General features: G+C 51.8%; 4 protein-coding genes across 5 annotated transcripts; 3 read left to right on the top strand and 1 right to left on the bottom strand.

The window, feature by feature from the left end:
- Positions 1-1,650: 1,650 nt before the first annotated feature.
- TrAFT101_008885 (uncharacterized protein) lies at positions 1,651-2,179 on the top strand (the record flags this gene model as incomplete). The annotated part of the gene is made up of 2 exons (XM_066128461.1): positions 1,651-1,746; positions 1,871-2,179. 2 exons carry the CDS (start codon positions 1,651-1,653, stop codon positions 2,177-2,179), a joined length of 405 nt encoding a protein of 134 aa, XP_065984580.1.
- TrAFT101_008884 (uncharacterized protein) lies at positions 1,967-5,962 on the top strand. 2 transcript variants are annotated; one of them, XM_066128460.1, is made up of 4 exons: positions 1,967-2,574; positions 3,293-3,696; positions 3,883-4,712; positions 4,782-5,962. In XM_066128460.1, exons 3-4 carry the CDS (start codon positions 4,378-4,380, stop codon positions 5,686-5,688), a joined length of 1,242 nt encoding a protein of 413 aa, XP_065984579.1. In that variant the 5' UTR covers positions 1,967-2,574; positions 3,293-3,696; positions 3,883-4,377; the 3' UTR covers positions 5,689-5,962. The 2 variants fall into 2 exon arrangements, with proteins under 2 accessions (XP_065984579.1, XP_024761693.2); XM_024906517.2 differs by lacking the exon at positions 1,967-2,574 and having other exon boundaries at positions 2,636-3,696; positions 3,883-4,313; positions 4,387-4,712; positions 4,782-5,901.
- Positions 5,963-6,725: 763 nt separating this feature from the next.
- Positions 6,726-7,574, bottom strand: TrAFT101_008883 (uncharacterized protein; the record flags this gene model as incomplete). The annotated part of the gene is made up of 2 exons (XM_066128459.1): positions 6,726-6,920; positions 7,557-7,574. 2 exons carry the CDS (start codon positions 7,572-7,574, stop codon positions 6,726-6,728), a joined length of 213 nt encoding a protein of 70 aa, XP_065984578.1.
- A 2,299-nt stretch (positions 7,575-9,873) lies between these two features.
- On the top strand, positions 9,874-14,519 carry CTF1BETA (Cutinase transcription factor 1 beta). Its single transcript, XM_066128458.1, has 5 exons — positions 9,874-10,743; positions 10,839-10,867; positions 11,154-11,365; positions 11,660-12,159; positions 12,270-14,519. Exons 1-5 carry the CDS (start codon positions 10,468-10,470, stop codon positions 13,863-13,865), a joined length of 2,613 nt encoding a protein of 870 aa, XP_065984577.1. The 5' UTR covers positions 9,874-10,467; the 3' UTR covers positions 13,866-14,519.
- The last annotated feature ends 549 nt before the right edge of the window (positions 14,520-15,068 follow it).

Below are 15,068 nucleotides of genomic sequence, written 5' to 3'. Positions count from 1 at the left end.
CGATGCCGGCATTTTGTTGAGCAAGTGTCTGAAGCAAACATGCACGCAAGACGAGATGGATCTGGGCTTGTCTGTTGGTTCGTTAGCCGCAGCGCTATTGTTAGTAGATTGTGGGGGACCAAGCCGAAGTATTCCGGTAGTGGTTTGCTAGCTGAAGCTAACATGCGCGAGGCTGGACGGCATGAGCTAGCCATGCTGCTGGAGGGTGTTTTGGATGCCGTCTATCGGGACTGCAAAGGGCAAAGGGAAGAGACGCAATTGAGTCATCTCGATTTGCATATGAGCGTACCGGTACTTGTAATGTGCTAGCAGAGTGGTGTGAGTGAGACGCACGTCTTATTGGTAGGATGTGATACGTGTATGGTGAAGACCCCATCACCCCGAAAGGGACAGCCCACCGGGCGGAGATGGATGGTGGATATAGACAACTGCGATGCGAGCATATGAAATTTGAACCGTATTCGCGTCCCACGGCCATAGTTGCCATACAGACTTTGTAATGGAGACTTGATTCTCCAGAGAGGGGCCAAGACGAGGAAGAAGAAAAAGAAACGGAAGCAGTGGCGGGGCATCTTAACAAAGCAAATATGAAGAGGGTTTCATTCAATATGATATATATGGAGTGCCTAATAGGAGGGCTGCAATTCGTAAAGAGATTCTCCATCGGCGGTGCCAGTTTTCATATCGGCGGACCCATATCAACTGGAACCGCAAAAAAGAAAAAGAAAGAAAGAAAAAAAAAGGAAAGGAAAGGAAAGGGGGAAGAGAAAAAAGAGCTGGACGTGCAGAAGATAGACGAGGCTCTATTAGATACAGAAGTCATGATATAGAATATCGCGTCCAGAGACCGCCCGTGCAGCGCGGCAAGTTTGAAAAACAGAATAAAATGATGCGAATAATGCGTGATGCGACGTACAAACTTGGCGGGTTTCTCTTAGCTGCCTTACTGCAAGCTAACTGCCGTGTGGTACTGTATTCGCACATGCACGCACTCGTACATACAAACAATCCGCAGTCTTGAAGCGCTGGCGAAAAAAAGTTCAGATGTGGCACTAAGGTGCCGCGAAATTGAAAGTGAATAATGGATGGGGCACGCCGGCGCCGATTCAAGGGTCCATAACGGGGCTCCGGTAAGGCCCATAGCGTGGCATGCAGGGGGGCCCTAGCTCTGGGCACGGAGCGTTTCGGGTGAGATCGGAGCGTACGTGATGCTTCAAGTGTGTCAACTGGGAGTCAGGAGTAGCAGCTGTGGCAGCAAAGGCGCTGGTCGCAGGTGTTTTGGACACGAAGGAATAGGAGGAGCTTCGCACGGGCACCGCCGGGAGCGCCGAATGCTGGAAAACTTGTGGTACCTGGACAAGGCATTTATGTACCTCAGTAGGCGAACACTCTATGCATGTGACAAACCATGGCAGATCAGCTTGATATACTGCAGAACCAAGAAACTTCGTTGGGATTTTGTGAACGGGACACACGCGACGGAGTCTGGCGCACCAGCGGCAATAAGCCCTAGGCCCTTATGATCGACTCAGCAGGTGCTCGTTTGTTCATTTCGCATTTCTCATCCACAAACCGGCCCGGATCCGGTCATTGCCCGGGCGGCGTCCTGAGCTGTCGTCTTGCGTGCTGGTTTGTGCATCCTCGAGACGAATGGAAGAAAAAGAATGCCCAGAGAAGAAAGAGGGGAGGGGCGCCCTTGCGGCAGCAGAGCTGATTCGCCAGCCCTGGGCCGCTACGCCCAAGCAAGTACTATGTAGTCTAGCGGTTGATGTAAGACAGCAGGAAGGTGCAGCCGTGAAAGGTGTCTAAGCGCAGCAGCAACGCCCAAGTGCCGTGACTTCCTCAGACTCATGCGATTTCTTATCTACAGCCCCTATTCTCGTGGCTCGCGCGTCTCCTGGCATATCTGCCCAATTTGAAATGCCTCCAACTTCAACACTCGCATCAGTCCATTATCCCCTATCGCCAACCCAAAGCACCTGAGCAAACCACCACGAACAGGAAAGAAACCACAAAGGGCCAGGCTAGTCATCGCGTCCCCACTGCCCCCCCTGCGGATCCGGAGGCCTGGCGCCGGCTGCTGCAGCTTGGGGAACAAGATGCAACCAGTGCTACCGCGCAATCCACCTGGGCGCAGCCCCTGCCACGGTCCCCTGCCGGCGACTTTGGCGATTCTTGACCGGAGGAAGACGGATGAGAGTTGATGAACGGGCCATGTTGGGCATCGAGAATGGATTGATGCGATGCTGAGCGCCCGTACATTGCAGCACACCACAATGCTGTGCTTTGCGCCTGCAGGTCCAGCAGAGCACGCCGACCGGAAAGAGGCCGGAATCTCCTCACCATGGCCCAACAACGCCATCCGACTCTAGCGGTTTAACGATATAATACTCGCCCGAGATCCTCTGTGCCAGCCTCTGTCTGTGCTCGCGGTCTCCCTGTACTTCTCTACCTATTCGTCCCATCGACCACCGTGTTAAATACAAGACATCTATTGTTGTAATCTGTTGGAAAGACTTCAAGAGACACAAAGACTAGACTTTGTTAGCCTCCCCCAACAGACAAGCCTCGTCGGTACGTACGGAGTGAAACTCTGTTGAATTTTCTTATTTATTGTCGAATTGTAACGTCTCAATCCATTGGTCCTCTCTTTTACCTAATTTTTTTTTTCCCCCCCCCCTTCCTTCCAATTCTCTTCAAAATTTCCCAGCCGTTTGCAGCTCAGCTTTGCCCCGGCCCTCTTGCTCCAGGTACCGGTACAGCTCCGAGTCATCTTCGCTTTTACTAGGTATTCCTGCACCATTCGCCCACACGTTTCACTTTTTCTCGTTCTGCCAATCTTTTTGTTCCTTTTTCTTACAATTTTTCTTTTCTTTTCGTTTGTCATTTCCAATAGAGCCCCCTGCCCCTATTGCAAGACACTCCCTTGCCCCCCTCCATCGTTGTTTCTGTCGTTTCGGCCGTGTGATGCCCATGCAATTATTCGCCTCCGCTGCGCGCTGAAACAAGCCCGAATCGTCCCGTTCAGCTTCACAATCCCCTTCACCCCTTATTAGCTCCGCGCTCATCTTCTGATGGGTCGCCAACCGATGCGTTTGCCGTCCTCTTTACGGGGCGGATCCTGTGGAAGCCTGGGGTTATTAATGAGAAGTCGCAACCCCATCTTCTGCAGGGGTCTGAAATCTAGAGCTGCGGCTGCTAGTATTAAACCACCATCGCCGTCCTCACTTACAGCCACCTCGATTGCTTCCGTTCTAAACCCAGCTAACTCGTCTTCATTCCCTTTGCTAAGCAGCAATTCTCATTCTTGCATTTCCTCAGCACCTTCGCTGAACACAATCCCAGCTCTACGTCACCCATCAATGGCGTCGAGTTCCCGGAGTGCCGACAGCTCAGACGTGTACACCCCGAGATCAGCCTCGCCCACGCCGTCCGTAACGTCGGGCCGTTCCTCTCGCACTGCAGTGTCTAATAAGCGCATGTCTATTTCTAGTCGCAGGCTGACCGATTTCAACCCCATGTCTTCAGTCGACGTTTCCGCTATTGAGGAGGCTATGAAAGCCGCGTCCCTCGACCAATACCGGGGCTACGCCCAGGACCACTATACCGAGGTTAAGCAGGACCACGAAACCGAGTACCTCAAGGAGTCCGACGCATCCGCCTATCAGGTTCTTCGAGAGCCATTGTGGAACAAAGGTATGCAGCCTCTATTTCTTCAGTCGATCTACATTGCACCATCTATATTCATCCTTTTTACCATCCCTTTGCCTCGGTAAATCATACGTTTCGTTTGGCTTAAAACTACTTCTACGCTACAATTCATTTCACTGTCGAAATTTCACAACAATAGTTTGGCTAACTTTACCGTCTTCACAATGAAAGGTCTCTCCTTCACTCCCGAACAGCGAATCCACAAGAACCTGACTGGTCTCTTGCCCCACGCCATGGAGAGCCTTGAGACTCAATGTGCCCGGGCTATGAAGATGATCAACAGCCGCCAGACCGGCATCGACAAGTATCTATATCTGTCGAGCATCAAGGCACAGAATGTCGACCTCTTCTACCGCTTGCTCATGGACAACGTCCGCGAGCTGATGCCTCTGGTCTATACCCCCACCATTGGCGATGTTTGCCTGCAATACTCTACCTTATACACCCGACCCGAAGCATTATACATTTCCATCAAGCAGCGAAAGTCAATCCGAGCAATGCTCCGGAATTGGCCCTGCCCAAACCCTGAGATTTGCGTTGTCACTGATGGATCTCGAATCCTGGGTCTTGGTGATCTCGGTATCAATGGCGTTGGCATTTCGGTAAGTCGCAAATTCAGATACCGCCTCCCTTCTGACTCGTGTAACCAAAAAGCTAATTGTGACAATGCTGCAGATCGGTAAACTAGCCCTGTACACGGCGGCTGCAGGTATTCACCCCGCCAAGACCCTGCCTATCGTTCTGGACAGCGGCACAAACAACGAGACGAACCTGAAGGATCCCTTCTACCTGGGTCTGCGCCAGAAGAGAGTTTCTTACAAGGACCAACAGGACTTCATGGACGAATTCATGGAGGCCGTCAAAGAGGTGTATCCCAACATGGTTGTGCAATTCGAAGATTTCGACAGTGAAAAGGCATTCAACTACCTGGACCGATACAGAAATACCCACAGGGCATTCAATGACGATATCCAGGGAACCGGTGCTGTTGTTCTTGCTGGGTAAGTACATGACCCGAGGACTAATCGATTCCTTTTGTCGTTCGTTATAGAGTCGCTAACGCCAGGCAGATATATCAACGCTGTTAATCTTTCGGGTGTTCCTCTGGAAGAACAGCGTCTCGTTTTCATGGGTGCTGGTTCGGCCGGTGTGGGTGTCGCTAAGCAGCTTGTAGAGTACTACACACGTAGAGGCTTAACGGAGGCTGAGGCCCGTGACAAGTTCTTCTTGGTCGACACCAAGGGTCTGGTGACTATGGATCGTGGTGACAAGCTTGCCGAGCACAAGAAGTACTTTGCTCGTGTTGATAACAGCGGTCACCAGTTCCGCACCCTGGAGGAGGTCATCGAGTATGTCAAGCCCAGCGCTCTTGTTGGTCTTGCAGCCACCTTTGGCGTCTTCACCGAGTCTGTTGTCCGGGCTCTCAAGGCTTCCGTGGACGCTGGCGGTTTTGGACGTCGACCCATTCTGTTCCCTCTCAGCAACCCTCTCACCAAGGCTGAGTGTACCTTTGAGCAAGCCGTGCAGTGGACCGACGGTTCAGTTGTTTTCGCTTCCGGCTCTCCTTTCAATTCCTTCACCCTCAAGGTGGGCGGTGATGCGGGAGAAATCACCTACCACCCCAACCAGGGAAACAACGTATACGTCTTCCCTGGCTTGGGTCTGGGTGCCATCCTCTCCAAGGCAACCCGCGTCACCGATGAAATGGTGTACACGTCTGCCGCGGCGCTTGCTGGTTCCCTCAATGCCGAAGAGGTCCACAAGGGTCTGATCTACCCCAAGATTGAGCGAGTCCGCGATGCTAGCGTCATTGTCGCCCGTGAGGTGATGAAGGCTGCTCGTCGTGATGGCGTATCTGAGCTACCAGAGTCGCTCTGGGTTGAGTGGGAAGAGTGGGGTGATGTTGCCTTGACAAACTACATCAAGCAGCGTGTATATGACCCTACCTCCTTTTCAGACGCCAAAGGTCGGTTATAAATTCACCCGCATTGCAAGGGTTAATCAGATGGAGGAGGGGTGAGAGGAAATAATATCAGAAGGAGAGGTGACGCTTGCCACGATGTTAATCGAGTGATGAGGGAAAGGTGCATACACAGAAAAAAAGGACGGCGTTCGGGGTACAGCTATGGTTTGTGCCACTTGGCACTGATTTGGAAGGCTTCTATTTCAGGATATTTCAGGATATTTCAGCCTTTTTCTTCTTTGATAGCTTTTTTTCCAATATCGTATTTTGATATTCTTTCAATACCTTTTTTCTCCAGAGATTGTGTTTTGTGTAATGAAGTGAACTGGGCCATGTTGAGTGCGACAGCAGCAGACAGAAGTAGGTCGTGTTTCCCCTCTCAATTGTTCGAATTCACAGTCGATCGATTGGATCAAATGGTCGAGACTTTGTTAGCTCCTTGGCAAGCTTTCCAGATCGCATGTTGCATCGGACATGTCCTTTTTTTTTCCAGTCATCGGTCGAAAGGACACGTTTGGCAAAGGAGGGATGTAAAAAGAGGAGCAATGCATTAGACAGAAGAAGTAAACTTAACGATCAAAAGTCCATCTGATGAAGCAAAAAGAGGGGGGTCAGATCTTCAACACAATCTATACTACTTCGACGAGTGCTAGTGAGCTCCAGATAGAGCTTTGAAGCTCGGAAAGCGGCTAACGCCACCGAGGTAGCTCGGAGGGCCGAGGGTCTGTCGCGGCGACCGAACGGAGAACCAACGCTTCTGCCCTATTTTCCTCGCTGGTACGGAGTACAGTAGCATGCTGCATGCCTCTGCGCTCCATGGAAACTAATGCTGGCCTCCACGGACTGTACGGACTAGAGGCCAGTTGACTGCGCACTAGAACTTCCATTTTCCAGGGCATAACTAACTACATAGTGTGCTATTTTCTGCCCATTTGTTCTGCCGGGTTCTGGAGGTCCGCATCCACCTGCCGGACTCACCCACGCAGACGCTTTCACAGGGCTGGATCCACCTCGCCGATCGCATCGTCATTCCCTCGTCCTGCTCTCTTGGTCAAAGGAAATGTCCGTCTGCAGCCCTCCATCGGTGTGGCAACTCCCGTCCATCTCGCGGAGGCGGCCACTCGACCTGCGTGTGCGCAATGGAGGGAAAGGGCCAGAAATGCCGGACGGCCTCCCGAGGTAGCGGGGGATCCACACTCTGCGGTTTCTCCCGTAAGGCCCACATATCCCCGATGAGGTCGTTGGCCTGCAGTGCAGCGACCAGGAGTCTTTAGCGGCAGCCAAACAATGGTCAGGAGGGCACGCAGAAATTAGACCTGAAAAGCGATCGGCAAGTTCCATCTTGCGCTGTTTGGGCTTGGGGCTTACCAGGAAAGGCGGGAAAAACAATGGCCACATTTTTTTAAAACAAGGAGAGAAAGAGAGATTTACAGCAGACTCCCTGGCCTGCAGTAATTCGAGGCAGGCCTGCATGAGGAGCTGGTTACAGAGCGCAGTGTCTGGTTATTTGCATGTGTCCATTTCATGCGCATCCCTCTGCCTCGTTTGCGGCCTTGTGTGTATAAAGAACTGCCGAACTGATGGACCGGTGTACACAGAATTGGCACCGCGTTTCACTGTGCATATTGCACCTGCGTTATTCCCGCTGTCCGCTACTATCGCTCGGACAAGCGGGGCATGGTTTGTTTTGGGAAGCATGCAGAAGACCCAGCTTTTTTTGCTCAAGCGAGAGTCATGACCTTTGATACAGGAGGGAGCAGATGCTACTACGATTTGGTACATAGCAAGAGCTGAGCCCATGATTGATGAAAGTTTAAAAAAAAAAAAAAAAAAAAAAACTCGCATTTGTTGTGCAATGGCATCTCTTATAAGAGCGTCGAACGATGCTAGATAGGTACATATTTACACTATTCAATACTTAGTAAGAGGTGTACCTAGTGAGGCTGACCAACACAGCGGCAAACTTACCCTGTATCATCGGACACTTTTTTTCTCGTGCGCCCTAAGACGCAAAAGGGGTGTTTAGCATATGCACAGACAACAAATCTGGATATAGAACATGCCTGGACGCTCGCATCAATGCAAATGGAGAAGATAAGTCTTGCTTGTGCGTAACGTCGCGGCCTCCATGCAAAGCTAGTCGCCGTCGTCAATGTCGATCCTGAATCAACGCCCAAGTGGCTCTAGAGAAACAACTGGTGTCTCCACACAATCTGCAGGGCTTGAGGTGAATAGGGAGTAAAAAGCGAACTTGTCTCTTTTTCCCGCACGTTCCATCAGAGTTGAGAGAGAAAGGAGAGCAAAATTTTCATCATCCCCATACACATGAATTCGCGAACATTACCTAAGACAATCCTACTTGGCAAGCGCAAGGGTGTCAAGCGCGATCGCAGCTGCCGCCGTCTGGGCGTGCTCCATCAAGGTACAAGGTTGTACAAGTTAGGCAGTGCCTACGAGGCATGGCGTGTGTCAACGCTGGATGCGAGCGAGAGAAACGCGGCGAGCTGTCTCTTTCGCATTGATTGTGCATTTCTGAGGCGCAATTATGAAAGAGATACTATTATATGCCGTACAGGCAGGCATCTAGCCAATGGCACGGCACTGAATAGGTAAACAATAAATACACAGCACCGGCAGTAGACTTGTGCTTTTATATCCAACGGGCATCCCGACGTTGTTGTGTCAATACCTTGGTAAGTACAGGCGGATACGGTACATGCAACAAGGCGCTACAACGGTACTAGCGTTTGTAGCCATCGTGCACTAAACAACATCACCACTTTTTCACCATACTTGTGCTTGCTGCTCCACTTCAACAACGGGTCTGGCTGCTGCTTGCGCCGTGTGAGAAACGATCCAGTCGGGCTCGTCGCAAAGGAGGTTAGTAAATCAAATAATACTGGCAGATGATTCGGGGTTTGTTGTCCGTCTTAGCACGGGGTTGACAAGGCAAAGTATCGTGGATACCAAGCACTAATGCACCGATGAGGTAAGAGGAAGATGACACAAGAAGAGGAAGATGACAGGCCAGAGGCGGTACCTGGAAGCATGTACGAGCTGGTATCTGGTCGTGTATATTTGGGCGGTAATGCAGTGAGATGACTACCCGGCCGGTACGGTAGAGAGACATTGGCTTCTTTCCGCAGTCCACGATGGTACTTCCCGCAGCTGCAAAGAGTCATCCTCATGATTTTCAGCGCAGCTTCATCATCAAGCAGAGGTAAAAAAAAGCCACAACTACTAAGCTTGTTCTACAGTAAGGATTGGCAGTTCTAAGTTGCCTCCAGAAGGTGCTAATACTTGGAGACACCAGACTACTTCATGTAAGGGCTAGACAGGAGGCCACAACGACGGCCCTAGTCACCGCCAGCCATGCGTTTTCCAACTAGCAGTAGTTCTATGTACACACTCCGTACTAGCTGCAACAACCCAGCATATACTACCAAGGTATACGAAGCACAAGACAACTCTATCCACGCTGAGGCAATCAAATCGAGCCGCTTGACGTTCTCAGCCGCATCTTCTTCAACACGCATTGCCCGTCTCACGTGCCTACGCTCTTGCTCCCTTCAAAACGACATCACATGCCGCCAAATCGGCGGAATAGACGGATCCGTCACAGGCAGCTCTGGATCCAACCGATCCGGCACATCACAGCACAGTACAGCACAGCCAGCCAACCAAGCCAGAACCATCCATGGCGTGCATGGCGTCTGCCATCCCTCCAAACCCAGCTCGTCAGCGTCCGGAGTCCCGTGGCGTCGCCCCGGCCTCGACAACCTCCACACTGTTTTTTTTTCACACCCGGCGCTCCACTCCTTTTGGCCTTCACCGTGGCTGGCCATTCATTCCTCGCCCTTCCTCCCGAGAACGGTGTTTGGCCCTAGAATGGCCATTCGTTAGACAGCGCTAAACGAACGCACAAGCTTCGACACTTCTGGGCTCGTACCCCGATCACCGATCACGCAGGGAGGATACAAGCTTAGTCTCATCCAGTAGCAAGTCCATGATGGAGATTGGTAATGGGGAAACGGCGCAGCCACGTCCACAGCGCTCTCGGCCCCAGTGTATGCGCACAAAGAGTCAAGAGTTATTAAGACAGACAGGGCCAAGTTGAGTTGTAGAGAATAGCCCGGACCGTGGGAATCCACACGCCCCTCTTGGCTCTGGCCCCGTTTCCGATAATCCACCCCCGGATTCTTCAAGCAATTCGACTGATTCTTTTCTTTCTTTCCTTTCCATGATCCTCTTCTACCCCACGCTACCCAGCCCTCTGTGACTCCTCCTCCTGTTTGTTCAATGATCCATCTCGTCTCGACACCTCGACCTCATCGACATCACAGCCGGCATAGCCGTGGGTTTCTCTAGTTCCACAGCCTTCCCTTCTGACGATTCATACATGAGTAAGAGTGTACTGCTGCGGCCAGTGTGGAATTCAGCTCTCCTTCCAGCCTGCGTGCGACGTCACCATTCCAGCACCTGATACGAGCCTTGCTCGCCACCACCAAAACCGGCTCTTCTTAGAACACATGTTTTGAGCTACTATCACTGTTTTCTGGTTGTTAGCCATCAGCTCGCCTGAGACACATGCACTCTGCGGTCCATCCCAAGAGGCTCTGAGCTCATCCAAACGTTACGAGCCACAAAGGGGCTGTTTTTTTCCAGGCGGGTGCTGTCAAGTACACCACGACCTCCACATATAGCTTTGGATACACACATAGAGACCATCTCTCTTAGAACCTCCTTTTTCTATACGCTTTTTAGCTTCTCCGTCAACTTCACAGGCCGCTACAATGTCGTCAGAAGCTGCCCTAGACGATTCGGGGGTAAATGCAGGCTCGCCGTCAATTTCACCGTCACCAGAACCGGCCGACAATGCTTCCACTGCCAATGGGCGACCCAACGACAAATCGAAGAAACGAGCAGCTGCCGACGACGGCTCTGAGCCTCCACACAAGGTTACAAAGCGACGTGCCGCCCGGGCCTGTGTATCGTGCCGCGCGCGCAAAGTCCGATGCGATGTAGTTGAGGGGGCTCCTTGCGGAAACTGCCGTTGGGACAATGTTGAGGTACGCAATCTATGGCACATCGTTCGCTTCTCACGAGAGACTTTGCTATCCCATCCCATCTGTCATATGGCTAACCCCCTGTTCCCCCCTCTTAGTGCATTGTCCAGGAGAGCCGCCGGAGAAAGTGAGTTTTCCTTTCTGTTCCAATGCAATCAATCCAGCCCTGTGTATACTCCTTCTATACACATACACAACTATCCTCTCCCTTCTCCAGCTGGCCACGGAGCTTCTCTGCGACTGTTCCAGATTACGTGATTCTCCACGAATCTCGGCACTGGCGCTTCGCACGTGAGAACGCTTGGACGGCGGTGAGGCAGGTTTGGAGGAGAGTCGACAAGGGACCCGGGGTTGATCGTGATTTGCCATCAATACCCCAATTAACGAATCCACTGACGCGAAATCTCTTCTAGAAAGAATCTCGTTACGCCTAGTATCGTGGGGCAGGGCCAATCAGCCGAGGCTCAGCTGCGCAGCAAAGCACCTCCGTCTAACCCGATTGCCATCAACAGCGCAGATTTGCGACGAACCAGCGGTGGTTCGTCTCTCTCGCCCGCAAGCCTGGACCCATCGAGCGGTCTGCTTCCCAATACCGGTATCGACGGCCATGTGCCTCACATGATCTGTAAGCCATACTCTTTATTGTTTCAATTTTTTGGGGTTCTCTCCAATTTCTCCGCACTCTGCATCCCTTCCCCCTGACCCACCCGGCTGTGCTAGAGCCATTGGCGTGCCCATTCAGGAATCGTCACAGGACACAACCCTACATGCGTACTTGGTGTTTGTCCAAAACAATGACGGAGCTCTTCTTTCACATGCAAAATCAAGCGATTGGCATGTGCAACGAAGCTAAACTGAACATCACCATGCTTTTTCGGACGAAAGCCATGCTGACCACAGGACCATACGGGTCCGCTAGATCAACGCTCAGCATATCGAAACGAACCAATTTTGCTCAGCAAGGGTCAATTATCAGAAGCCAGCCGATCTTCCTGGGCGAACTCGGCCACTTCCGTGGGCCATGCCTCTTCTCGCACCTCACAGTCGATCAGCCTGCTAGGCGACCCAGAGGCGAGTGGCCAGTTACCCCCATTCGTGCGGCCCTTGCCTAGCAAAATCTCTCCAGAAGATGTTCGCTACCTGCACGCAAAGGGTGCGCTGAGCGTCCCTTGCCTCTCGCTGCAGAATGCGCTCCTGCGTGCTTACATTGAGTTTGTCCATCCCTACATGCCTCTTATGGACCTTCTCCCCTTTCTCAGCGTCATCAACCGCTACGATGGTTCAGAGGGTCAGATCAGTCTGTTTCTCTACCATGCCGTCATGTTCTCCGCGACTGCTTTTGTCGACATGAGACACTTGCGCGAAGCGGGTTATGCAACCCGCAAGGCTGCTAGAAAAGCCTTTTTCCTAAAAACGAGGGTAAGCCACTCTGTTACATTTTCGGATTCTGCACGTGCACATACTCCGTGCTTGCAGATGACGGAACTAACCCCCCCCCCCAAAAGAGACCCGTATTCACATGTCAATAGCTACTCTACGATTTCGATTACGAATCAGACCGCCTGGTTCTTGTCCAAGGGCTTTTGCTGATGACGTATTGGTATGAGACACCCGACGACCAGAAAGATACCTGGCATTGGATGGGTGTGGCGATATCACTGGCTCACACCATTGGGCTTCATCGCAATCCTGAGGTCACCACCATGGCTGTGCCAACCCAGAAGCTCTGGAAGCGTATATGGTGGTCATGTTTCATGCGTGATCGTCTTATTGCTCTGGGCATGAGACGCCCGACGAGAATCAAGGATGAGGATTTCGACGTGCCGATGCTCGCGGAGAGCGACTTTGAGCTGGCCGTCTTGCCAGACAAAGTGACTGTTGTTCCCCCGGAATGCACGCTAATGCGTGATGTAGAGATGCAGCGGGAGCTTGCCATCATGTGCATTGCCAAGGCGAAGCTATGCATTTGCATTAGCCACATGCTAAAGGCGCAGTACTCTGTTCTTATTCGAGACAATATGAAGCCGGAGAACACCACGAACAGCACAATGATGCTGTTCCCCAATAAGAAACTGGATAATCTAGACAGCGTCAAGATTGTCGATGGGGAGCTCAAGGAATGGGTGGCATCGCTCCCCGAGTGCTGTCAGTACCGCATGCTGGTTCCTGCAGACACGAAGAACGGCAGGGCAACCGTTGCGGTTCAACGAACGCTGCTCCACATGGTATACCACACCACCATTTCTGCTCTGCATCGTCCTCAGTTCCTACCGTCGTCCCCCATGCAGGCACCGACCGCATCTCGCCAAGTGCAGGAGATGTCACGCCTCAAGGTGAAGGATGCGGCGACACACATTACGAGTATGGCTACGGAGCTGCACCACCTCCGCCTGGAGAGATACTTGCCTACTACGGGTGTGACGGTGATACTTCCTGCCATGATCATCCATCTGTTAGAAATGAAGAACCCCATGCCAGAGGCTCGCGGCCGAGCAACAAGAGGCTTCCGCCAGTGCATGCGTGTCATGGAGAAGCTGCGCGAGATTTATGCTGCTGCTGACTATGCTACCGGGTTCCTGGATGCCGCTCTCAGGAAGGCAGCCATTGATATTAATGCAACGGTCGAACCGTCGACTTTGGCAATGATGAAAGAAGTCCCCCCTGAGTTTGGCACACACACGCCGCCACCTGAGAATGCGCCGTATATGACGGCTTCTGAGACACTTTTCAACCAGAAGCCCAAGCCAGTGCAGAAGCCAATGGGGCCTCCGGGGTCGGTCAATCCTACTGCCCAGGGGACTGAAGCGGTCAATTCTCCTCCGCATACTGAGTTTGACTCTTCGAATTTGACTCCGAGTGTTAGCGGCGGCTCGGATGAAGTCCACATGGAAATGGACAGCATTTTGGACGTGGACTTTATGCAGGGCCATGACGAATTCGATTGGAACGCGGTGGCTGGCACGGACTTTGATGTAGACCAGTGGCTACAGTTTCCTCCCGAAGGAGTCACCGCTACCGATGAGACGCTGATGGCCTCTGCGTTTACTGGTGCTACAGGCACCGATGATGCGCTGGATTGGGTCTTTAACACCAACGTGGACGGTACTCTTCCGGCCGCCACCTGAAGCCACCATTTGAATTGAACAAAACAAACATATTAGCAAGCAAGCAAGCAAGTAAGCAGATGATGGGAGAATTCATACTGCAACGTTTTGCTCGCCCAGTTTCAGGGTATACAAAAAACGAAGTTGGGGAGAGATGTGGAGATTTGGGCGTTTGGGTACATCTGGGTTTACTATGGGAGTGCTTCCGCTAAAAAGGGGCGAAAAGCCTTTGATTTTCTATCTGACGACAGCTGTTTATTGGATTATCATGGTTTTCGTTTGACAATGGATTTTTATCTCCATCCTCGAATCTTTTCTATTATTCTTTTTTTCTTCTTTCCTTCAGTTCTGTCTTCCTTTTCTTTTTTTTTTTTTGTCATACAATTTTCGGTTAGGATTGTCCGATTCTGGTTATTGTTGTCGTTGACGATGATGATAATGATAATGATAAATTGAAGGTGGGTGTTTCAAGCTTGTCAGACGCAGCAAGGCCCGGCAGGCGGGCCGCTGCCTAGCTTGCTGCACTCAGAGTCGACAAGGGTTAGAAAAAGACACGGACTTGGTTCTATGCGGCAGTGGGCGCTTAGCAGCGTCAAGAATTGTAGTTTTACATCTTCAACGTGCATTTGCATTGATGAATAAGTGCATTTGCATTGATGAATAAATGCGACGCTGTTACAGGATGATTGTGGCCCAATGCAAATGTGCCGAGTATATGACTTCGTAGGTCTAAGTGCTGCATCGCGCGCGCCAGCAGCATGGCATCAAACAAGGTAGACTACAGTATTACGCACAGATCCAAGGACGTGTGCCAATACCAGGCACTTATCTGCCGGGCACTCATGCAGCAGTACTTCCGCCACCTCGGACGCATTCACTTTTGGGAGCTGCGGGCTGATGGCCGAGACATTCAGGCTTTTCGGCCGCCGGGCCAAGTGATGGACAGGCTGTCGTGCATGCGTCGGTGTGTAGCGTGTCCACGCCCAAGGCCAATCGATGCGTGTCATGTCGGTACCTTGCCTTTGGCCGGTACTGCGTGTGGTAACACGTATGTATGTAGGTACTTCGTAAATGTGGCATTTAAGGCGCATGCAGCAATCCTGGGCATTCACGTGCGCAGCGGCGGAGATGGGCTTACTGAGTCGCATCGTGGGCCGGCATTGCAGCGCATGTAAGGAGTACATTTAGGTACGGACCACGAGGACGTGCGTGCGGTGCTTGTGA

The sequence above is a fragment of the Trichoderma asperellum genome, chromosome 5, assembly GCF_020647865.1.
Source record: "Trichoderma asperellum chromosome 5, complete sequence".
NCBI classification, from domain to species: Eukaryota; Fungi; Ascomycota; class Sordariomycetes; order Hypocreales; family Hypocreaceae; genus Trichoderma; species Trichoderma asperellum.
Note: the sequence above shows the minus strand (reverse complement) of the source record. Positions and strands in the feature narration are given on the sequence as shown.

Excerpts from the sequence above, each read along its gene's own strand:
- TrAFT101_008884 (XM_024906517.2), top strand. The coding sequence starts at position 3,075 with ATGGGTCGCCAACCGATGCGTTTGCCGTCCTCTTTACGGGGCGGATCC. Across the intron at positions 4,314-4,386 it reads TCAATGGCGTTGGCATTTCG|ATCGGTAAACTAGCCCTGTA; the intron begins GTAAGTCGCAAA and ends ACAATGCTGCAG. Across the intron at positions 4,713-4,781 it reads GGTGCTGTTGTTCTTGCTGG|ATATATCAACGCTGTTAATC; the intron begins GTAAGTACATGA and ends AACGCCAGGCAG.
- CTF1BETA (XM_066128458.1), top strand. The coding sequence starts at position 10,468 with ATGTCGTCAGAAGCTGCCCTAGACGATTCGGGGGTAAATGCAGGCTCG. Across the intron at positions 10,744-10,838 it reads GCCGTTGGGACAATGTTGAG|TGCATTGTCCAGGAGAGCCG; the intron begins GTACGCAATCTA and ends CCCCCCTCTTAG. Across the intron at positions 12,160-12,269 it reads CCTTTTTCCTAAAAACGAGG|CTACTCTACGATTTCGATTA; the intron begins GTAAGCCACTCT and ends ACATGTCAATAG.